Here is a 24,052-nt window from a genome sequence, read left to right as displayed (position 1 = left end):
TGTTTTGTGTCTTTTATAAACAAAATTGCCATTGAGTTTAAATCGTGGCTGCATAGTTGCTTGGGGAACGTTCAAACTGCTGATAGTTAGTTAGAAGCTCGACATAAGTCCAACATATGTAGCATGCATCATTCTAATACGAACGAATGCTCTAACAAAGGGAATTAGTTGGGCTCACCTTCTACGCCATCGTCTTAGTCGTCGTCGTCGTGACCAGTTTCAGCTTCACCTTGACTTGTGAAAATTTTATCATTTCTTTCGATTTCATATCCATATATGTGATTTTTTGTTTGTTTGACAGGAATAAATCCTTGCATTGTGTTTACACCCGAAATTCGGTAACGCAGTTGCCTTCTGTTCATTGGTTGCCTGCACGATGCATATTTTACGTCGATATTAAACATTGGTCGGTTAGGGATATACTTGCATGCAGATAAATGGCACTTCTTCTTTAAGCGCATCCATTTATCAAGTGGCATGACGTATCTTAATCCAAAGCTGCCTTTTGTTAATACCCAAATATTCCTTTCTCCGAATGGTTTGGACCATGTTTCTGGTTTTGCATTTAATTTTCACTGAAATCATAGTTCAAAAGTAATTGATGATGAACGAAGATTGTGGTCGAATGGAAATCTTAAACTGACCCTTTGAAAATCATCAAGATCATTTTAATGAACAATGTTCGTCTAAAATAATTCATCGTCTCAATTTACATGTGTCGAATGGGAAAAAGCAGAAGTGTTAGACCGTGGAAACATCTTCAAAAGACTCACTCGGATGAAAAACACGTTGACAAAAAAAAACTGCATCTGTTTTATGTGAAGTACTATGAGTATTTGTTGTTTCTGGTGCCATAGTGTATGCATCTGTGTGTAGCGTAAATTTAATGCAGGTATATTGTAAAACATAACCTATTTTCTTCGCATTGAATTACTTGAAACGGAATACGAATACGGTCAGTCCATTGTGATTGACATATGTTTGTTTCGTTGAAAAGTGTACGGGAATGCCAGAAAACAGCAAACCGCAGCTTTGTGGTTCTGCGAACCGAAAACTAATAACTATAACGATAACCGGTTAAACTATGCATTTTTGTATAGGTAGCCAATAATGTTACATGTGATATTGTTCATTGCAAATAGCAAACCAATTTCCCACTTTATTTCAGTTAAATTGATGTAATCAATAAAATTAGCGACAATTAATCATCCATTGCACAATTGATACTGTTCACTATTCGTTTTTCTGAAATATATTTTCATCGACACTCCTGAAATTGATAGCAAAAGTGAAGCGTTTGACAATACGTAGATTTCAATCGACATCAACAAATGAACTTGGAAAAAGCAAAAAAAAAGAAGAGTAATTCGATCTAAAATAATCGAATTGACACTAGACAGCCGTGAATGGTAATGGGCATCCGTCTGGTGGAAGGTTCATCGGCAGTCTCGACCGAACGAACGACTCTAATAGCATGATTCAAGGTTTTGTCTATTCAATCATCATTTCCATCCGTCTGCGCGGAAGGAAGGAAACAAATGTTAAAATATTCACAATTTTTTCCCTTTTTTAAAATCATTATTATTTCAGTGTGTGCGTGTTTTTTTTTCGCAATTCCCTTCTTTCTTCTCATTTATTTGCCATCGCATCATTTCGTTACATTCATGGAATTGGCAAAGTGTGAGATGCTCGGTTATATTTTCATGAGGCTTATCTCTTTTTTCTCTCCATTTAATGTTTTATTCGGACGAACGAACGAACGTCTCCAACAGTCATTTCATGTGGTTTTAAGGAATATTTATGCCGTATGTTATGTCAAATGCATCTGATGACTTGAGATGATGGAAGTTAAAGCGCACATTTGTTCTATTCGACGTGGTAACAATTCAGAAAAACATTTATTTGTAATGAGATTAAATGAGAAATGTCGAAAAAGAATTGATCCTTCTCCTTTATAGTATAATATTTTATTTGCCCGCGTTGTTTCCGTTTGGTTGCGACAGTGCGCACTGCATGCGTGCATGGAGAAGAAGAGAAAAATGTGACGAATATTGTGAAAAGCACGTTGGAGTTTGTGTAAGAATGGATTTGTGCCTTTTGTTGTACAATGTAATGGATCCCGATGACCTTCAGTCAATTTTTGCAACGAATGGTTGCACAGAACTCTCTGGATGACATATAATAAACTCCAAATGTTTTCTTTGTCATTCATTTGAATGAAAGTCAACTCCAAAAAGGTCCAAAACTGATATTCTTCTGTTCGCTCTTCTTCGATGGCAGTCGACTGTGAAGTGATCCATCTGTGTGAGTGTGTGTTTGCCTGCCGCATGACTGCAAAACGTATAAATTATGTATGAGCAAAATATAAGATACAACACTAAAATGCATTTGTCGCATCACAATCACAACACACGACCGTGTATATATGTGTTGCTTGTTGCTTGGTAAGCCGTACGTTTTTATCTGTGCTTCGTTTAATTTTTGTACTCATTCCGTTTGGTTGATTATTTTTATGTGTCTAGCACATTTGTTTCGGTTTTTGTTCGATATCCTCTCCTTTTGTTTGCTTTTGTATGCACACCAAAAACAATGACAAGGAATACAAAGTGAAATTGAATTTAACAATGTAGATTATTTCACTCTTTTTTTTCTATCACTCTTTCTCTATCTCACTCTCCATTCGCATCTCGGGTTTCGAGTAAATTTTTAATTGGCTCAAAGTTGTGTGTACCTTCGGCGTGTGACTTGTAAAACGAAGAATCAATGTAAAACTAATCATAATCAATTTGGAATTTACACCGGACAAACCGAAATCATTCAAAATTCCCATAAACCAAATCCGGTGAAATAGAAACTTGTGAATTATTTGGTATGCCAACGTTTGATGTGTGACTTGATCTTAATTCGATTGGAAGCAACAAAAACAAAAGCATAAAACATTCGGGGCTGCTCCTTTGTTGCAATTTCGCTCAAAAAGGTCTACTAGCTTTAACGTGGTCGTTATTATGCGCATTTAAATGCATTTATTTCCATAATTTATGCTTGCACACAGATACACACTCACACATGCATGTCGCACGGCATCATTTCTGTGTCCGCCCGATCGTTCCTTTCTTCGTTCGTTATGCTCATGAGTAAACCGAAAAATTTGTTTCGCTATGCAAAAGTTCTTCATTGAATGCGATTACAGAATTAAAGTGAATGCAAGTGCATAAGTTGCTCGTTTGGTTGTGCATGTGCTTCAGTGTAATTTAAATTTAAATCGTTGTTTTGCGTTCTTCGCTCTTTCCCCTTGCACTCACAATCTGCACTGGACACAGAAGAGAACTGGCAGAACTGGAACGCTATAATCTAGATTAGAATCGAAAGTGTCTATTACACATCCCGTGCACAATACAAAATATAAGTTATGTGTACACAACAAGTACACTGTTGTTCTTGCTGTTGCTTCCAGTCAATCAGGATGCTTTTTTTTAATTTCAAAGCACAAGGTGAACGGAAAATGATGTGGCAATTAAATACTGAAGCAGCTACAGCCAAACAGCATAGAGGGTAGCGCATATTTGATCTATTATATTGGTTGAGTTTTATGATGAGAATAACGTGTGCGTGCATTATTTACCAGCAGCAATTTTCGCATGCATTTACGTATGCCATTTACAACAATAGACACATCGTTGTGTTTCATATGACCGAAGTAATTGCATAAAACACTGGAGGGGCTTCAAGAGCCGATAATAACAAATTGGACAAAAGGTGATATTATTCAGAAACATATTTTCAGGTGGTCAACTTTATGGTATTTGCTACCAGAATTTCAACTCGGTTTTCTTTTTTTAATTATTTAACTGTTTGCGATTGACACATATCAATCGTTGAAATGACACATAATTTGTTCAAGTTTTTTTTTCTCGTTCAAAACAGCCATCATCAAACAAGGAGGCTCCCATGAAGAAAAAAAAACACCCATAACTCCTTTGCAGGTGTTTTAATTTCAAGAAAGTATCGTAAGACAAATGGAAAATTCTACTTTAAATTCGTAGTTGTTCCATAAATGTTTATAATCAATTTTAACACTGAATAAACGTGAATACAATTTAAATGTGACGAAAAAAAAATTGTAAACATGCAACAAATTGTATCAAACAGAAATGAAGAGGAAAAAAAACTGAAAAAAGTACCGAAACACGATAAAGTCAGTAATGCCGACGGCAAAACGCTCCGATGAGCTGCTGCCGAAGCGTTATATGCGTATTGAATGTATTCGTGCACCAGATGACGAAAAACCGTACGTACGTTCACCAATCTCTTTCAACTGAATGAAACGAGAAATTGGAGAAATTTCTTCGGCTCGGTGCAAAAAAGGCAAACGAATTTCGTTTTGCCTTATGTTAAAAGAATATTAGTTAGTGCAGAAAATGGTAAATGAAAGAAAACATTAAATTCTTGAGAAAATGGGTCAGCAGAGTGGCAGGAGATTTTCGGATGAAGTAAATACTCAAGAAAAAAATGTAAACAACAAAGTTCAATGCAAATACGAAACAGAAACAAATAATTGAATAGAACCGATTTGAGGAATTTTTCAGATAAATTGATAATTTTGAGCACTTACTTGTCGGAATATTTAAATTCGTTCAAGTCATCATCAGATCAAGTTGAATGAAATCAGTGGTTGAATTTCGGTTCAGACATCAACACCAGTACACATTAAGTTGTTCCAGTGTAATCCACAAAGGTGAAAAATAGTATCCATTAATGAGTTTCCAATGAATTAATTCATAGATTCCTTCAGGTATTTCAATCACTGCACAAACATTTCACAACAAATTTATTTTTAGCAATTTTTTTTTTATATTTCCAATTTTTCTGCTTCACTATCGGCAAATCGGTTATACAAATCGGCACAGAATACTTGATGGTCACTATTTTCTTCGAAAATAAATTTTCTTCACATAAAAAATCACTCGAAACTTTGACAAATCCACTGTTTTATTGCTGAAACGGTGAAAAACTACACTTTCACCGAAAAAACGAAACAATTCATCCAGCAATCAAATACTGTTGAACAATTGCGTCGTTTGATTTGCACACCAACAATTTTCAAACAAGAAGCGCACATTCATTCTAATTATGGTGCGTCTTCAAATAGCTTCAAAAATTCTATTTCTGACTTTCAACATCAATCCAAATATACAAAATTCACCACAATATAATTGCCGTTCGTTCACAAATCGATCGAAACTTTTCAGTAAATTCTTATAAAAACCACACAGTTTGATGTGAAATGAAAAGTCCGTACATGAAAAATGTTCAAAAGTTTATTTTCCTACAAAAAAAAAGAATTGTCTTTCAAATACCACAACTTCATAGAAACACTTGCGTATCGGTTTAAGACTCGTTTTCAACTAAACATCACGGAATGACGTCGGAGCCAAAGTGCTGCGACCAATGCGAAACAATCGCATGCCGTACGAGTGTAAACGAAAAAAAAAAACGGGTTGTATATGTGAACGTTGTCGCATGTGTGAGAAAGCGAGAGGAGAATGTGTGTGGATGTCGTAAAAAAAAGTCATGGGCATCGCGGATATATACCCATTGAATACGCTTCGGTCTTTTAGTTCCTCGTACGGCCGTACACACATAATCTGTTGACAAACATGCGCGCAGCGCCGCATTTCAGATGCTATATTGCCAAGCTATAAAGAGAAAGACTAATAGTCACCAATTCGATGCGCAGGATGGATCGATTGCGGGGAATGGAACAGACACAATATTATTAAAACGTAGCACGAACAACAACAACAACACAACATATTAAATTTTCGATGCGAAATCGTATATGTACGCATCGTATCTATACTATACACTAGACGCCTGGTGAAATGCCGGCAGCGCAAGTGAGACGAAGCAGTCGAATTTTGTGTGCAAACAAAACGGAATAATCAAACGAAAATTGCTTGCGATTCTGTGCGTTTCCCGCATACGGAAATTTCATGTGAATTTCGTCATGTTTTAATGTGAGCGCGACCGTACGTACCATATACGACGTATGTGCTGTGCTGCGGAGATTCCGCGCTAGACATTTGTTTGGACAATCGTATTTAATGCCGTTGCACAAAATCAACGCACACACACTATTCGAATGGCAGGCGTCTTGGTGAACGGCAAGCATTCTCTCTCTCCCTCTCTCTCGCTCTATCTCTTTCTCTTTCTCTTTCTCTCTTGCTCTTCGATATCTTTTATACAGCTGATTCTGCTCTCCGTGTGCATAAATCATTTTCGTTTTTTTTTTCGTTGCTTTTTTTTTCTCCATGCATGTTGATGTTTGAGTGTACTTTAAAAAAAAACCTCACGACTACGTATTTTAGCTCGTTTGTTTCGAATCTTCGTGCCTTTCTTTTGTGTTGCTTTGAGGTTGAATCATGTTAACGAAGAAAAAAAAGTGCTGATTTGAAATTCAAAGTATTTCTTGGACTTTTATTCAATGCGAGCTTGGTTTTTTTTTCTCTCTCAAGATTTGTTGCTTCTGATAATTTGACCGCACATCAAAGATCTCAGTAGTGCTACAAATCAATTTAGATCTCTCAAACTGTGTGATTCAGTAAGTAAAATTGTTTGAAAATGATATGAACATGAAGTATTTTTATTTTTTCTAGTTGAAATATCAAGAAAGTCGAATGGATCCATTGGGATTCATTTTTTCATATTATTGTTCGGTCACTCTTTGGAAATATTCCAAACGCTTTCGAACGACTGCCGACGCATGTATGAAGCATGCTATTTTTATGGGCTTATCTCAACAATTTACTCATAAACATATATGTATGTATGTATGCATGCATGGCATGATGGTTGTTGTGTGTAAAATGCAATCAATTCGACAGCAAAACAGCATAAAAACTTTACGCATTTCATTCGCACATAGCATTCGTCGTGATATGCCATTTCATTCGATTTTGAGCGTGTTGGCTTTGCATTAATGTGCATCTGTTGTGTGAATAGAATGGAATGGGTTGGGTTGGTTTGTGCTGGGTTGGGTGGTCGATAGTATTTGACGTGTTCGTTTTTGCCGTATTCCTCCAACATATATTCACACCAATCGATGTGGATGTGAACGTGGACAAACGAACGGCAATGCTTTTCTCGTCTGTGAGTTCGTTTTGTGAAGCGCATTTGAAAGGGAAAGTGTTTTGAGTGCGTCGCATGCACTCGGTAGAGTATGATATGAGTAACGTTGAACCGTAGCTATGAACGAAGGGGACAAAAAGAGATAGACACTAGGAAATATGCATGTGGGAGTGGCCAGCGCTCGTAGAACAAAGCATAGCAACGCCTTCGATATTTCTCTTTCCTTAAACTTTGAGCAGCTAGTGACCAAAATTTTATACTAAGTTTTAGTCGCGTACTTACGCATCGTCGTTAACGACGTCGTTGTCGTTCTTATGCCGGAGATATTATCATTTTTCTAGTTGATGATTTGGCATCTCAGCTTGAATAAGTCAAACTTTTATGGTTTCCTGAAATCAAACTTTGTGCAATTCAAAGACACATTGATTGTAGTATACGATTTTTTTTTCATATATTTATATATATATTGAATATTAGAAATTTTTACATGGTTTGATTGGCTTATAACATCAAAAGTCCCATTCAAAACATTCCGAATAGTAATACATTTATAAAAGAAGATAAGAGTTAAAAACTCGGCCTAGAAAACTCGGCTTCTCTTGCACTTGCATAAATATCTTCATTTCTGAACGCTCTTGGAATAAAGAATATGGGCTTAGGTATGTTTTGTAATTTTTTTCTTCTGAAAAGAGTTTTTTTTTAAATAGGAAGACGTATATATTGATTGTTGCATGTTTTGAACTTTTATACGAATCTCTTGAAAAAAAGAAGGTTTAGGCGGTATAAAATTGAATGTTAAAATTATGCGTTTAAAGAATTTAATTTTGATGATTTTTTTTCTTCGTCTAAGAATGATGATACATTGTGTTGTCGATAGAAGTGTTTGAAAAATGTAAAAAAAAAGAAACTGTAAATGAGATAAGAAGCAAACTGAGTGATGGAAAAAGCTGTTTTTTTTTTTCAGAAAAATTCATTTCCTGCCTATTTGGCCTGATATCTTTTTCAATTTTGCCAAAAAAAAACACCAAATACTGAGGAAATATACAATGACGAAATCGACTGACTGACTTTGTCTCATCCCATATTATTCCCGAATGAACAATCGACAAAAAAAAATTACCTATGACTGTTTGTAAAATGTATTGCTTTTCGATGTTTGATATACAAATGTTTACACTTTAGAAAACGAAACCGATCAAATCCAAACGGAAGCAAATAATGTATGTATAAACCTACAAATGTTGTTGGCATCAAATGCCAATCAGTTTTTCAAAAAAGCATCGTTCCGATGTTTCTATTGTCGCATCACTTGTTTTATCGTCATATTCCAAAATGTCTTTGGCATGTTCGAGGGTTGCTGCTGCCAATTCGCCGACTGTCCACTTGCGGTCTAATAAAACACGACACACAGTGTCCAACTGATGGGAAACATATAGTGATTAAATAAATGAAAAACTTTTCATCGTGGTCTTTCTCTCTCTTTCTATTTACCTTTGCTAACTTTTCGTGGCCTGATGTATTGTAAATTAATACTGGTAAACCTGCCAGACTGGCCGACATCCATTGAATGACAAGTTTCAGCTGCACATTACCTTGTTTGTGGCCGCAACCCCAATTGCCCGTCGCCACTGCTGCAATGCCATCCTTCTTATTTAGACGGTGTTTGTTCATCTGTGCAATCTGTCGAAAATTAATGAAATATTTATTGAGTATCACACTCAAAACACGTTTCTATGGTCGATAAAGTGACAAAATGAAAAAACGGTTTATGTTTCCACCAAATCGCAATTGTCAATAACCAAAATGTACTCAACGGAATGACTCTTCACATTGATCCATCTCCGATTGCCATGCATTCTATGAAAGTGCCACTTGATCGCGTAATGGTTTTTAGTGTCTTTGGAATATGTCCCAAAATTACAACAGACATTTTAATGGACTAAGCGCGATAAGCAATTGTAGCAGATAAAATCAACAATGTGAATATTTAAATGTATCAGTTGATTCCAAATCACAAAGCTGATGGGAATGAATTTAATTTGCGCTTCGCGATTCTTTTTTTTTGCAAGATGGTCGATATTAGGAACGTTAAGCAAACAAAACCACATATTTATTTACCTTCACTTTGAAATCGTCACAGTTGACAATTTGCTGAATTTCATGTGACGTTATCGACCATTGCAACGACTGTTTTTGTCTTGGTCGTGTTACAATGCAGTGATTTGTGATCGATTGCGATGGCAACTGGTTAACCGTATTATTACTATTATTTTTGTAGGTTGAAACTGATTGTTTTGGTAACGTTGGCTGCACCGCTTTCGTTGTTTTTAGATAGCGTTTGATAATTTTAGCCAACATTTCCACTAAATCATTCTGTGTAAATTGGTATTTGACGAGGAAAACAATTAATAATGATTGCATTTTCGACTCATTCGCTTTTTAATTATTGTCTTTTTATGGGACGAAAAATGTGTAAAATCAAACAAATTATTGTAGAAAAGCACGAATTTTGTTCTTTCATTTCGAAATCGTTCGTTCTCACCCGTACAAAATGGATTTTATCAGTGTAATTGAGTTGTTTACTTTTGATTTTGGTATGACTCACACCACTCAATTGAATTCATACATTTATTCTAGATTATGAACGAATATTGAAATGTGTCTTACTAGTTGCGCGGCGAGGCGGTGTTTGTGTTTCGCCACTTCCAATGACTGCGATCGTGCACTTAGAATTTGTCTGTTCTTCTGCTTATCTTGATAGTTTTGCATCGAATTCTCTTCGGCTGGAATACCTGCGCAGGATTGTAATAATTAAATTCGTTTTTTTTGCCAACAAATATTATTCATTCATTACATTGATGTAAACTTACATGCGCTGGAAATGCAGCCTTCAGTTAATGGTACACCGACAAAACTCTCACTCAGTGTTCGTTTCAGTAGCCCGCTGGCAAAATTGAGAACGGCCTCATCGCGTGGATCCAATTTGTCCACATTTTCTTTAATAATTGGATCGTCCAACCACTTGCTAAACTGTTCGTACACTTCCTCCAGCTCCGAGCTGAACTCCGATGAATCATCCTCATAATTATACTTTGTCTTTTCGCCCGCCGTCACATTGGCATTATTATCAGTTTTAACAGCATTCACTGTGGATGGAATTCATTTGGAACATCAAGTGAATTACTTGTTTGATCAAGAAGAAATAGTCCAATGTGCTTACCATTCGAAAATTTATTCTCATATTTTTCTAGCCAAGTTTGGCTTTGGTTCACCGATTCCATAAAAAATCCCTCGTCCAATGAGTCGTCGTTGAGAACAAAACCACGGCTACCACCACGTTTAATCCTGAAATTTCAAATGATGTTCTAACATTGCAAGCAACTGCAAATTATTCAATGGACACAAACCTAATTCCCTCATCGGCGTCGGTTCGTGATCCTGATATGCTTATGTCAACTGCGTAGCTGTCCTCTGTGCTTTCGGTGTATTGTGTGTCTGAATGCCTCAAAGCATCTCGCAATTTTTCCGCAAATGTGTAATGCCTAGCGGTTTTCATCGCTTCCGCATACTTTTCACAATCCGAATCGTTCCAAACTGAAAATGAAGGGAATATTTTGTAATTTTCAGTTAAATATGAACTCCAATCGTTTCTAGTTGATTGTTTTTGTTTTTACCTTCAACAAAATCATCAAAACTTGTTCTCGCGCTAAAATACATTTCTTCGCCGACATCATCGTGCCCATCGCTGGAATTGCAACTGGAGTAAGTGCTGTTGCTGTCCGTCCGATTTGTCGATGATTTAGCAAACATTTGGCGTTTTGCAGTTGTTCTGTTAACTGGTAAGCATTCACCAGAGGAGCCTAATACTATAAACCGACCACGTCTACCGGATGCAGTTGGTCCTTGAATCAAAAGTATCAGACTCATTTTCAATAAACATTCGAAAAAATCAAAATGATGATGATGAGACGTACCTGTAACGACACTACCACCATCTTTACTGCTACTTCCACCCATTGGACTGGCCACCAGCCACGATCTTCGTTTCTCGATGTTGTTCGCAATGCGATCCGAGTCATAACTGGACCGCTTTGTACTCGTTGATGGTTGTCTAATGATGATCTGGGTTATGTCTTTTGGTGAATTTCGGCCGCTTTCACCAATGGGAGACAATCTTTTTTGGGCGCTATTTCGATCTTTATCGATAACGGAATCAGACTCATGGTTGCTTTCAATCGATGGCATTGAGTTGAGGCGACGATTGATGCGTTGGTTGGTTTTTGGAATAATTGGGCAGGTTGTGTTTTGGCGAAAAGCGAGCAAACATTTATTCAATTCTCTTAAAACGTTATCCTCTTCAAACTGACTATCGGGGTAATCGCAGTAATTCTCTGCGTCCATCAAGCACACAGAAACCTAATGGAAAACAAACGTCATCAGTAGAAAGAAAGTTGTCTCACAAAAAAAAATGCGACGTTTATTTCAAACCTTTTTAGGTCGATCCAAATTTTCCAAGAACGGTTGCTTATTCGAATCGATTGAAATGCGGTTAAATTGTCGTACATTTTCAACAAACACCACTTCATTATCCTCTAGTGCTTCAACGTATAATAAAACTGCGATTAATTCCGGAAATAGAGAGAATTCTAAACATTCCTGTTGAATAGAAATAATTCGCATGAGCAAAGAATGGCATGAGACTACGATGATTACTAAGCACTGTTTAGTAAACAATGGACATGTTATGACATACTTGAGACCAGCCGTTTGATAAAAAATCACCTCCCAATCGAGTACTGGCAAAAACGGTTTGCACAACATTGTCTTCGGATCGCTCTATGCGTCCTTCATGCTTTACTTCCAATGCACACAGCGGCACGGTACACTCGAGCCAGTCTTCTATAGTTAACCATTGTTTGCCACTAAACACTTTTCTAGAAACTTTCATAAACGTATTTGCATCGTCCGTTGATGCGTCGGTAGCACTCTTTGCCCCTTGACTTTCCCGCATTTCATCCTGTGCAGTTGCTTGCGATTCCAACCAGTCAAAGTATTTGATAAAACTTTGAAATTTCACCTTTTGATGTGGTCTGTGGGGCAAGGAAAAAAGAGAAACACACAGAGAGAGCGAATCATTTCGATGAAATACGATCACCAGAAGTTGTGTAAATAGTCAACAAAAATCAGCACTTACTCATTTAAATTCCGAAAAAAGTTGGAAAAATTAAAGTCTTGCAATGTGGGATGTGTTTTCTCCGTTCGCTTCGGAAATGTCGAGAAAAAGGCATTTGCCAAAAGTGCTGCCACCAAATCGTAGCTTAATTTCACTTTATCCGCTGAAAAGATTGAAAGAAAGAAAAAACTCAAAACACTCCGAAAATAAACAAATCATCTGAAAAACAACAATTGAGGCTGTGAGAATGAAATTGGCAATACAGGAATAAATATTCTGAAACGCATCAAGAAAAAAATTTCGCTAAAATGAATCATGAGTTCTGAATATGCAAAAGTGAAAAATGAATTTACATGGGCAGCATAGGAGGTTCATGGTTCACTTTTGCATATTTAGAACTCATGATTCACTTTTGCGAATTTTTTTTTTATGCGCTTCAGAATGTTTATTCCTGCATTGCCATTTTCATTCTCACAGCCTCAATTATGCCGGCGAAACTCAAAAGAATTTACATACGTTGTTGTTGCAAACTGAAACTAAGTCCACGTGGCGGCCGAACTGCCTTTAAACTTTGTGCTCGTTTCGCTAAATTACGAATCGTTACCGTTTTAAATCGTTGACACTCTTCATCCGTCATTTCGTTGAGCATATAATTTTTTAATCCATCGAATATAGTCGCATCGCGTTTATCTTCATCTGGATCAAGACTGACACTGTTCATTTTCAATTTACAAAAAAAATAGAAGAAAATAATCATCACCTTGTCTTCGTACCGATTCCATTAAATGGTCATAAATAAATTAAATTTCTCTCTAAGAAAGATTCTTACTTGCATAGATCGTGAATGCGTAGCATAATTTCGAGAATCATGTACGTGTCATCAGTTTGTTGTAACAATGTAAGTCGCTTACATATGCTCGACCACCAAGGTAGATCGCACGGCAACATTACCAAAGCCATTTTTCAAAGCCGTTTAACTGTCTCCAGTTCTACTTATTAGTCAATTTAATTTACATGAATTCAAAGTGTTTGTATTTTTTTTCTTTTCTTGTTGTTGTTTTCAGCTTTGTTTCATTCAGTCTTTTCTACAAATTCAGACTTCAAGAATCAATTATTCAGACACTCTGCTTCACTTTATGAATTCAATGCTCCTAACGTGTTCTTCGTTTCATTTACATTGTTCCTAATTTGATGTTTGCCTGTAAAAAAATTCGTGTGAGAAAAATAAAAGTTAATACCAATTCCAACACGCTGTTTGTGTGAATCAGTTATTTTTTTTGTATGTTCAAAAGATTATTGTCCAGCCTGGTAAGGCCGGACGTGAAAAAATTTCATGTTAGACTCCTTGGTGTGCCCCTCTAAACAGAAATCTTTAGTAAAAGGCGAAAGATTTATTTGAAGTTGAAGAGAGACCAGAGTGATTCAACCAACGATTCCGTTGGCTATTGTCAGTGCGGCGCATACGTTGCAACAGCGAATTATAAAAGTACACAAACGCAATAACGCACATTCGACGTCAGAACAGAGGCTTATTGCTCTTTATGTTTGTTCTCTACTGCGTTGTTACACATAAATGCGTCGAACGTGGATGAAATATATACGAATGGACTGTTGAATGTCGTACAACGTACATGAATCATGTTTTCGGAAGGTCTTTGTTTGAACACATTCGCATGTTCCTCTTTCTTCATATCGATTTAATTCACACGAATCAAATATTTATTTTATTTTACTGAATTTAAATTTTGAAAAGACAAAATTGTGAATTGTTTTGACACGTTATGGGAAAACGAATCGTAAAACATATGAGCTGTGGAAAGATGCCGCTCAAAAATAAATTTCATTTGATGTGGATCCGGCAAAAAGAAATATTGGAAACAACGTAGCCGGGATCAATAGTCGGTTTGTAAATCATTGGAAACGAATGAGTGCTAACTAACACGCACACACTTCATTGTGCACAATTTTTTCCCCAAATTTTGAAAGACACCATATCATTACACATAAACGACGTAAATAGGTCGCGTAATAGAGAGAAATGTCGTAGGTCATGTTCACCGTAAATCTCATTTATCGATTTTATTTTTGAACTACTCGCACAAAACGTCGAATTAATAAACACGCCTGTGCGTTCCCGTTTCGATAGAGATATACTCTGCGTTGTGCGTACTCAGCAATATTACAATACGGTTCGGTTTATCGTATTAAATGAGATTCGCAATTATTTCGGAGAAATTTCAGTTTTCATTCCGAAGAAAAATAAAAATGATTTTTTTTTTGTTGAGTAAATAATCTTTTTCAGTTGAATTGCAATTTAAACACAATTTATTCTGAAATCAAAACTCGGTTCTTGTATTTATCAGTGCTGCATTCGTATTTTCGCTCCCCTTTAGCATGTCTTCTAATTGTGCTAATTCTTATTACAAACGTATGTGTTTGTATATTAAGATATCTGGTAGCATTTGAGAGCAATAGATCAAAATGAGAGGAGAAAAAGAGCAAAAAAAGAGTATCACACGAAACGACCGAAAGAGCGTAGAACTGAAATAATAGTAGGCAAACGGCAGCGGCAACGAACATGAATAAAAACAACGCGAGAAGCACACAAATTGTGAAAATCGTATAAATACTCTTTCTCTCTCTCTCTCTCTCTGGTCCGCCACTTAATAGATATTGTATGTTTGAAAATCATCGTCTCATGTGCACACAGCAGCTATTTTTAAACACTCCACTGAAATAAAGGAAGACACAGAGTGCTTCATTTCTTTTTTCTCTTCTCTTCGATTCTTGTTTCCCTCCGTCTCGTCATATCCATATGCAGAAAATACAGCATATAGTAGTTAATCTTTTGTTTGCGTTATATATTTAGTAGAAATTTTATTTGCTGTATGGATTTCGAATCGATAAAATTATGAAAAATCGTTCTTTCGTCTAATCGGCTGATGAAGAAACACACAAATTAACTGAACTGAACTCATTTTTACGCAGATACACATTTTCACTGATTCGTGTGTTCTTGCAAAATGGATTGTTTTGAAAATATTGATCACCTCTTGTTTGCATTTGTTGTGCCCGCAAAACTTCAAATCACTAGCAAAATATTTGGTATCTATTAAATTTTTCGTCATTTCCATCCGAAAAATGATTTAAACTGGCTCTTTGTCACTGTTCATTGAGTTGCCGACAGGAAAATAATCGAGCACTTCTGCCTGAGATCGTTCGAACTGACGACTTGGTTACGTGATGCTGCAAACATAAAACCAGCCTCAGCGAATATAAATAAAGACTAAACGACTGAGAAAATTATACGGGAAATTCTGTCTTGTTTTCCCTGATGCTGCATGCCGTTCACGTTTCACTCTTTGTATACGTTTATACGTTCCTGCACCACAACTGTATTGGTTTTAATATAGCCGCTCAATTGTGTGTATTCGATTCCTACAAAAAGGATTCCGGCCCGTGAGATAGTACGTATTATCATGAACGTTTTGTTTGACCGTATTATTAAATTCAAAGAGAAAGAAGAACTATACTTGGTAAAATGCCCTACTGAAGCATTGTGCCTTCTTATATATTGCTACTCTATTATTATACGCGTATTTATTTATATTTCAGCTGAAGTGTAAATTAATGTTTCGTGATCAATTGTGTGTGTGGTCGGTTTTAATTGAACGTGAATATCAAAAATAATTTCTCTATTTTATTGGCGACTTCTTAGTATGTGGATTCGAATTGAATTCTAGATTAATGGCGGGGGGATTTTTGCAGACATGGTTAGTGATTTTAAGACAAACACTTCACGCCAAATTGATAAAGAATCACAATTTCTCACTTGAATACAGCACAACGAATGCATATGATGTCTTACTGAAACTTCCAATATCATCAACGAAAAATGCTTGAATTCAGCGACAATTCACTCAAATTAAATATAGCAACTGAAGAGTTTGCATGTTTTCGCTATTGACCAGAGTGAGCGGTAGAACATGTAATTTTCATGAAAATGAAATACTATTAAAACCCATTTGCGATTGAAATCATATGTGCGAACACAGTATGCTATGATGTATATTTGCTCATGATATTTTATTAGGCGCGCTTTTAAATTAGTAATGCTTTTGTGTTTGCTCCATTTTACGATATTACGCGTCTATTTCACACATGTATATATAGAAAGGAAAGAAGAAAAGCGAAAAATTGACGATGTCGAAATGAAAGAGCATAATACGTTGAAATCATGTGCCAGTTAGACCAAATGAATTTCGTTTTATGTTTATAAATATATACGTGTGTTCGTAAGCATTCGATTGACGTCATAGATGCGCAGTAAACTTGAGCGCTGATTTTCGTGTTTGTGTGCTGCGAGTGAAAGAGTCTGTGATTTCCGTTTTGCCAGTCGTTTTTCCTCTGTTATCGGTCGTTTTTGTTCGGTGGCGATGATGTTCTGCACATATTGCATTATCTCGTGCGCTATTGTTCTTATGTGTCTCACATTGCGCGTTTCACAATAATGCAATCGGCGGAGTGTCGTTTGAAGCGATGACGTGAGCAATGGGAAAATGTTACGTCACACACATTCCAACGACCATCTCACAATGATGCTTTCGGCATAAGAGAAGCCACACAGACACACACAACACATACATATAGATGAGAATAGGCAGGAAAAGAAGAAAGAGACACGGGAGACGTTTTTTTTTCTCGAATGTCGAAAATAATAATTTTGATCCCTAAAACTATTAACCTGAAATTAGGCATTAAAATTTTCGCATCGATTTAATTTCAAATCGTCACTTTGTTTGATTTAAATTTTTATTTGGTAGGCGAATTTATTCCCAATGTATGTATGACAGACACTTTTTCTGAATTTGTAATTTGAATTCGCGACAGAATGAGTTCACTTCTGAAAAATGTATGTTCTTGAGGAGCATTTAAAAATAAATGAACGAAAAACGGGGATGTAGTTTATAATTTATATCAATTTACCAATTCGGTTGATATGGCACTGTTTTATCGATTGCGAAAAAAAAAACATTTGTACAATCGAATTTTAAGTCGTAATTCATCGATAGACTTTTTCTCTCGCTACTGTGTGTCCTTTTTCAGTCCCCAATTTTTGGTTCAACTAATTTGTATATTGTCAAAAGGTTACTTCACTAAACGATGGCACATCATAATGTTTTAGAAAATGTTCTATAAAAAACAGGATTAGAACACACTGACTGACAAAACACCGCCGCCAATACACAGCGATTTTCACTTGAAGCACGTTCGCGCTGCTGGCGTTGGAAAAACTGACTAAATGCGAATGAAAACTGTGTTCAAAACCTGTGGCCGGATCGGAGCGGTTCGTTGCGATTCACGCAAAACTGATGACGTCCGGGGAAATGATGATGATTATTTTTACGCTGTGCGCTATTGTGCACGCACTGAAAACGTATGAGGAGGAAAACCCGGCATTAGGACACCAAAGAATGACGACACAGTCATCGGTAGTCGGTTGTACGGTGTATGATAAGCTCTCATCGTACGAAAGCTTGCGCATTTGCCATACACAACCGAGTGAGTCTTCTTGAACTGTTCGAAAAAATAAAAATACACACGAATCATGTTCGTTGTTTTCATTTGCACAATCCCCTTTGTAAATAGTGGCTGTAATAGTAAGACAAATTAAATATTTATGTCAAAATGACGTGCATTTCGAAGAATTATTTGTAGTTCATTGACATCGTAACTTGATATGGATATCAACATCGAAAATGAGGTGACTTGAGCTCTATGTTTGGGAGTGGGCGACACAGAAAAAAAAACAACTACATCTAATTATCGATAATTTCAATGAATTTATTAGTATTGTATGTTTATATTCTCAAAGATATTAAAAGCTAGTAGTGTAATTTTGAAATAATTTATCTATGCATGAAATTTAGGAATTCCGACTGATAAATAAACAATAACTTGTGAAATGGATACGATTTTAAATCTAGATGTGTCTTTTTCCTTCACAATATCTCTTCGTGCGTTCAGAACATGCAACATCGATAATGAGCTGAAACGGTTGCTGGAATTTCGCTTGTTTTCCTTTCACCATCTGCTGTCATCAAATGATATCAAATTAGGCTTTAAGTGCCCGTGTTAATTCATTGGAGGGGAATATAGCGAAATCTCCTTTGACAGCTCGGTGCGGCTTCCGTTGTAGATACTCGTGCACTACCTCTGATGTCAAATGCTCAACACGTGCCTGAAAATCGATTGATATTCAATAAAATTTCCACTCCTAAGGCCATTTCTAGGCCAATTTATTTTCACTTACTTTAATTTCTTCTCTGATCTGACGCTGTTTGTTCTGGTGATCATGCAACAACTTCGAAATGTTTGTACGGGATGAATTTGCTTGTGGGATCTCAGAACCCTTTGCCAACGAAATAATGTAATCCTATAAAAAAATATGAAATGATCAACAAATGCATTCATTATTATTCACATTTTGTTTTGTTGTTTTGCTCTTACGTGTTTCACTTTCATCAAATCTTTTTCCAATTCGCTGATTCGATTGTCTTTGGGTTTTGGAACATGAATCGGCGTCAAATTCTTCAGAATCCTCTCCATTTCAGCTGCTTGAATTCTAATACGTTCGGCACGTTCATCATGCAATGCTTTCTTTAGAATGGTGAGCTCTTGGGCTACAAATGGAGTTGAAGCTGCCGTATCTGCGGAATTGTGTCATTCATGTTCAAAGAATGAATCAGGTGGATTAATACAAACAATTAAAACTTGAAACTTTTCCAAAGTTCAAGTGATAGCTTAAAAGTATAATATAGAATATGTACCGAAAGTGATTGGTTGTTTGACATCACCCTTCTTCACGCTATGTGCTTTTAGGTTTTCGCGCAGGTGATGACGTTCAGATTCCAATGAATCGATATCCTTCTGCAGATGATTCATAGCATCCTCGTATTCTTTCTCTTTCCTGCAGAGAGCAAAATGAATTAAATCATATAATTTGTATGACGTCAATCCGAATTGGATTTAAATGTAAAATGTCATCATACTTTTTGAGCTGTTCAGCCACTTCGTCGCGTTGGCGTTGTAGTTTTTCAGTAGTCTTTTCGAATTCTTGTTGTATGACCGACACTTTCTTCTCGGCCAAATCTTTGCGATATTGCATCTCCGACAACTCTTGCACCTTCAATTTCGAATCGACTTTGAGTTGACGTATGTCTGCCTCTCGATTCTCGACCGTGGCTTTGAGTGCTTTCGTTTCTTCCATTTGCTTTTTCACAAATTGTGCACGCAAAGTGATTGGCGGCTGTGGTTTCTCTTGTTTGGCTGCTGAGGTGACCGACAATATTTCGTATTCGTTGTCGAGTAAGTACTGAGCCAACTGTGCGATATCGGTGTTTGTTGTCGAGAGAGCGGTTTTCAAATTTTGCGATGGACCACGATCATCTTGTTCGTACACTTTTTCACATGCAATGGCCAACAAATCCAAAATTTTACTATTAGGCACTGTAACCGTTGTGATATCTTCGGTTGCCTCGGCAGCATTCACTGAAATCGTATGCAAAATGGATTTCGAAGCGTTGAAGAGAGTGTTCATTGCCTTGCCAAGTTGTTCGTTAGTTTGACGAAGCGTTGCAATGGTTTTGTCAGACAGTCCACAACGGATAATGGATGAATCTTGAGGCAAACGACGTTTGACTAATTTCAATTGCTGTCGAATCGACTCAGCCTTTTCTAATGCGTACTGAAGCAGAAGGCCAGATTCGGATGTTTCATCGCCACCTTTGATCACCGATTGAATCATTGCACTATCGGTGCTAATCGAGTCGCATGCCGATTGTATCGAAGAAACAGTGTCCCGAACCAACTGAGTTTCATTAAGCAAGGTATCGTCAACACCGAGTAGCACCGAGTAGATGGCATTAAAGAATAATACGGCTTTTTCGAGGTTATCGGTCGATGAATTTTCATCCAGTTGATTGGCTTTTAGCAATTCGACAATACCATCGATGACTTTCTCCTGAGCTTGCATTTCAGGCAAAGATTGACCCGTCTTCAATAGGAGTTCTGGTGTGCATGCATTCAAACCATACAAAAATTGATGCATAACACATTTTAGATTATGAATATGATGAAGAAGACGCGATTTAAAGGCAAATTGTTGAACAGTATGTCCCTGAACGACAGCGTTGCGCTCGATTGTGCCCACAGCTGGGAAGCGTTCACGAGCCTGTCCAATGATTATATCTGTTTTGGCCACAATACGCGAAACGAGCAAATTAATCTGAATGGCATCGTAATCACCGCCACGGCTCATGAATGTGCCTGGCATGAATGACACTAAGAGCCGAACATGTTCAGTTGCCTGGCTCAATTCGATTTGACGTAGTTGCAAATCGATAGCACGTGTGTAGGCCTTTGATTCGGCAAACATCTGTTTGAAATCGATTGCTTCGACAATCTGGTTGGCATTACTCTTGCTCGTATCGGATTTACTGTCTTGTGCATTCGAGGCACGATCCCTCAATTCGGTCATTTGTTCGTTCAATTTGTGCACAAGCTCACGGAATTTCAAAATCGTTTGGTCCCGATCCACAATCGTTTCGATTGCTGCATCTTTTTCGCGTTGCATCTGCAATTGATGAAATAACCATTTATTGATCGAATTTCAAGTGAATATTGTAATGAATATACCTCGCGTCGAGCAGCTTGTGCCATGTCTAGTTCCTCTCGCAAATCCATCTCTAGTTCGTGATTACTTTCCACCAATTGTTCATGCACTTCTTCCAAGGCTTCAAGCTCGCGAATTTCCTCTTCCAGCAATTTCACCTTAAATTAGAAAAGAACAAATCCAATAATTTCACAAATAATTTCTACGGAAAGAGTTTCCATGATTACCTTATCATCCAGTTCCATTTTCTTTTCAGCCAGCTGTTCCACCATTTCGTCGGCACCGAGAGCAGCGTCAACTTGTTCATGTAAATCGATCAATTGTGTTTCCAATTCATCGATCTTAATCGACAGCTTCTCTTTTGTTTGCTGCAACTCATTGACTTCGGATGTTTTTGTTTCCAATTCCTTGGTAATTTTCTGGATTACATGTTTATCATGTGCCGATAGATCTCTCAATCGAACCAATGTTTCGCGAAGCCGCTCATTTTGCTGTGTCAACTGTTTAACTTCAAACGATTTGTCACCTCCGACAGTGATTGCAGCCGAGTCACCAATTGGATCGGTGGCTCCTAATTTATTTTCCATTTCCGCTTTCATGATTTGTAAATCTAGCGTTAATTCTTCAATTCGCTCTTTAGCTGCTTCGAGTTCTTGATTCAAGAAATCCGCTTTCTCTTCAGCCATTTCCTTATCCAATGTGATCATTTCAACATTTTCCGATAATTCAGACATTTCGTCGGCATGACGATTCTTCTCATCGATAGCATCTTTCGTTTCCTGGCGTGCTCTCTGTAGGTCACGTTGCAGTTGAGTTTGTGCTTGCATTATTTGCACTTTAAATTCTGCCATTTGTTCAAATTGCGTTTTCATTTTGTCAAATTCACGGAAACGCTCCTTGTCTTCGTTGCGTCTTTGTTTCAAAGTTTCAAATTTTTCGGTCAAGTCACGAATTTGATTGCGTAAATCGTCATTTTCCTGTTGAAGCTGAAGTAGATTAATTTTCTCTTCAACCGAATGCTGTGCAGTCAGAGCAGGTGATGTGATTGGCTGGCCTGGAGTGAATTGCGGCTTTAGTGTTTCCAAGAATCCAGTTTCGACAAATGATTCGCGCTTTGAAGGTGGCCCTCCTGCTGGTGCTGCTAATGCATCTGGTGGAGAGTTCATGTTGCGACGTTCCGGCTTCTTCGTGAGATCCGTTGTGCTTTGTGACGGCGTTGTTCGTTCACTGGGAGTGGACAATTGAGTGCGTGATCCACTCAAGGATTGACGACTTCCAGCCAAGGAGAGTCGAGAGCTGCGTTTCGGTTGAAAAATTATGAACAGATCAGATTAATAATGTGATCGAGCTGAATTGATGATATTTTGCACGAAAATAAGTTTGAAAAAATATCCCACATCCAAAAATAGAATGAAAACAAAAAACACCAAATAACATATTAGGGACTATGTTGAATGATTTCAAACCTTGAGTTCGATGCCAATGATGCAGCATCGTCCGTATTTTTCGACTTGGATTGTAGCGTTTTGATCGGCGATTTTCTTCTTATACTAATATTTAAACCATTCAAAATACAGACATTGTTCGGAATGCACGAAGAGTCAAGCAACAATTAGTTAATTGGTTACAGAGAACACATGTTCAATGATAGCATTAGCGAAAAGGACAGAGAGAGAGACAGAGAGATACAGTGTGTTAGAGAAAGACATGTGTTAAGACATTTTATGTAGAATAATTCAAAATGAACGGAAAAGAATATCAAAATGATGAGTGGAAAATCATGGAAAAGCAATATCATGTTTATTGAACAAGATACTCACGTTGTCAGACGCGTACTTGCCGCCGAACGAACGGTACTTGCACTAATCGCAACAATGTTAAGTTTTACAGGGGGAATTAAATACAGTTAAAAAATACAAATAAGAGTACAATTAAACGGTTAAAATGAATGGCACAAGCAATTGGATAGGTGTTATTTTAGTTAATAATGCAATTTCAGGCACGTTTACATTAAACCACAAGCAAATGCGAACAGCAATGAATGCATTACATTCATAAAAATGAATGATTATAAATCTAAACTGTATTGAATGTTAGTCGATAATACCTGCTCAAGCGTGATCGTTGTGGCTTTTCTTCAGCTGGATCTTGGACAGGGTTTCCAGCTTCATCGAGTAGAACTAGTTGCGTGGGTCGCACGAACATTCCATGATTTTCAGCACACTATAGAAAATGAAAATATTTGATGCATTTCCATACAAGCTAAACTGTGTGAACTTCAGAGCACAAAGAAAAAGATATTTTCGAAACTAGGCGAGGAACTATTGTGTTCACTTACCGTGAAATATGAAGTTCCTTGAATTGTTCCATTATTTTTGCCTTTTGGCTCATTTAGCACTACACCAGCCCATTTGCCAGTGGCAAATGTTGTCATCCCAATGTAGGCTATTTCACCGCGTATATTTTTGCCAGCAACCTCCACCTTTTGACCCACACGAAACTTTGGTTCTGACATCGTTCACTCTATTACAGCAATTCTAGTTCTGAATGAAAAAATAATCATTTGCACAAAAATGTAAAATTAGTTTGGTTTGGCACAACATATTTGTGATGGCCTTTCATCTGGCCTATAGAAGAAAAAAAAACTCAATATAAACTACCGATACGTCAATAATTAATGTTTACACTTGAAATTCCAATATTTCATATATTTGACAAATGCAAAAATTATAAAATTATATTCATTGTAGCCTACCTTTAACTACGAATAAAATTGAGTATTGATAAATGTTGATTTTCCTTTCGCTTGTTTCTTGAGTTTTTATCTAGTTATTTTGCACTATTCAATGATTCAGTCATCACTACCGTATATACAAAACTGATGAAGTGAATGCATTACAATAGGTGGAATCGTTTCTATTTTTTGACAGTATAACACTTATAACAGAAACGTCATCCCATCTGACAGAGTAAATGTTATGTCATTCGGAAGAGTCAAAGTAAAAAATATTGTGAGTGCGAGGAAATTTTTCCATTCTTTTTCGCTTTTTTTGAGTCAATGAATTATTTGAATCAAA

The 24,052-nt window shown here is 36.9% G+C and overlaps 4 protein-coding genes and 1 non-coding gene across 26 annotated transcripts in view; 1 reads left to right on the top strand and 4 right to left on the bottom strand.

Moving 5' to 3' along the window:
- The window catches only part of LOC129580406 (protein winged eye), a 74,242-nt gene extending 68,831 nt beyond the window's left edge, over nt 1-5,411 (bottom strand). For 10 of the 12 annotated variants that reach the window (XM_055470827.1, XM_055470836.1, XM_055470853.1 and 7 more), the window contains exon 1: nt 4,613-5,407. The gene's annotated coding sequence lies outside the window, so the exon portion shown is untranslated. Of the gene's footprint in view, nt 1-4,612 lie in introns of all 12 variants that reach the window. The other 2 variants (XM_055470798.1, XM_055470896.1) reach the window with 1 other exon arrangement.
- LOC129580571 (uncharacterized) overlaps nt 1-24,052 on the top strand; it is a 50,949-nt gene that overhangs the window by 26,266 nt on the left and 631 nt on the right. The window contains exon 1 of one of the 2 annotated variants that reach the window (XM_055471130.1): nt 23,888-23,986. The exons of the other annotated variant lie outside the window; for it this stretch is intronic. The gene's annotated coding sequence lies outside the window, so the exon portion shown is untranslated. Of the gene's footprint in view, nt 1-23,887; nt 23,987-24,052 lie in introns of those variants that run through there. 2 annotated transcript variants of the gene reach the window in all.
- On the bottom strand, nt 7,555-17,601 carry LOC129580499 (uncharacterized). Of its 4 annotated transcripts, none has more exons than XM_055470976.1 (15): nt 17,288-17,588; nt 13,131-13,500; nt 12,818-13,014; nt 12,323-12,464; nt 11,882-12,218; nt 11,617-11,784; nt 11,103-11,544; nt 10,803-11,030; nt 10,536-10,722; nt 10,349-10,473; nt 9,999-10,274; nt 9,796-9,920; nt 9,247-9,501; nt 8,620-8,808; nt 7,555-8,546 (listed from the first exon to the last, which is right to left on the bottom strand). In XM_055470976.1, the coding sequence occupies exons 2-15, from the start codon at nt 13,259-13,261 to the stop codon at nt 8,379-8,381; spliced, it is 2,970 nt and encodes a 989-aa protein (XP_055326951.1). In that variant the 5' UTR covers nt 13,262-13,500; nt 17,288-17,588; the 3' UTR covers nt 7,555-8,378. The 4 variants fall into 4 exon arrangements, with proteins under 4 accessions (XP_055326951.1, XP_055326943.1, XP_055326967.1 ...); XM_055470968.1 differs by lacking the exon at nt 17,288-17,588 and adding an exon at nt 15,352-15,659; XM_055470992.1 differs by lacking the exon at nt 9,247-9,501 and having other exon boundaries at nt 17,288-17,601.
- LOC129564726 (U5 spliceosomal RNA) lies at nt 13,604-13,722 on the bottom strand. Its single transcript, XR_008687544.1, has one exon. It is a non-coding gene; the product is annotated as a U5 spliceosomal RNA (small nuclear RNA).
- LOC129580459 (dynactin subunit 1) lies at nt 18,122-23,938 on the bottom strand. 7 transcript variants are annotated; one of them, XM_055470905.1, is made up of 12 exons: nt 23,731-23,862; nt 23,314-23,518; nt 23,083-23,198; nt 22,796-22,837; nt 22,442-22,525; nt 21,203-22,271; nt 20,999-21,133; nt 19,354-20,936; nt 19,132-19,271; nt 18,812-19,011; nt 18,615-18,737; nt 18,122-18,542 (listed from the first exon to the last, which is right to left on the bottom strand). In XM_055470905.1, exons 2-12 carry the CDS (start codon nt 23,488-23,490, stop codon nt 18,417-18,419), a joined length of 3,795 nt encoding a protein of 1,264 aa, XP_055326880.1. In that variant the 5' UTR covers nt 23,491-23,518; nt 23,731-23,862; the 3' UTR covers nt 18,122-18,416. The 7 variants fall into 7 exon arrangements, with proteins under 7 accessions (XP_055326880.1, XP_055326888.1, XP_055326897.1 ...); XM_055470913.1 differs by having other exon boundaries at nt 23,636-23,852; XM_055470922.1 differs by lacking the exon at nt 22,442-22,525 and having other exon boundaries at nt 23,731-23,859.

The sequence above is a fragment of the Sitodiplosis mosellana genome, unplaced genomic scaffold, assembly GCF_009176505.1.
Source record: "Sitodiplosis mosellana isolate CC-2019 unplaced genomic scaffold, AAFC_SMos_1.0 Smas_scaffold_1, whole genome shotgun sequence".
Classification (NCBI taxonomy): Eukaryota; Metazoa; Arthropoda; class Insecta; order Diptera; family Cecidomyiidae; genus Sitodiplosis; species Sitodiplosis mosellana.
The sequence above is the reverse complement of the archived record's forward strand: the minus strand, read 5'-3'. Positions and strand labels throughout refer to the sequence as shown.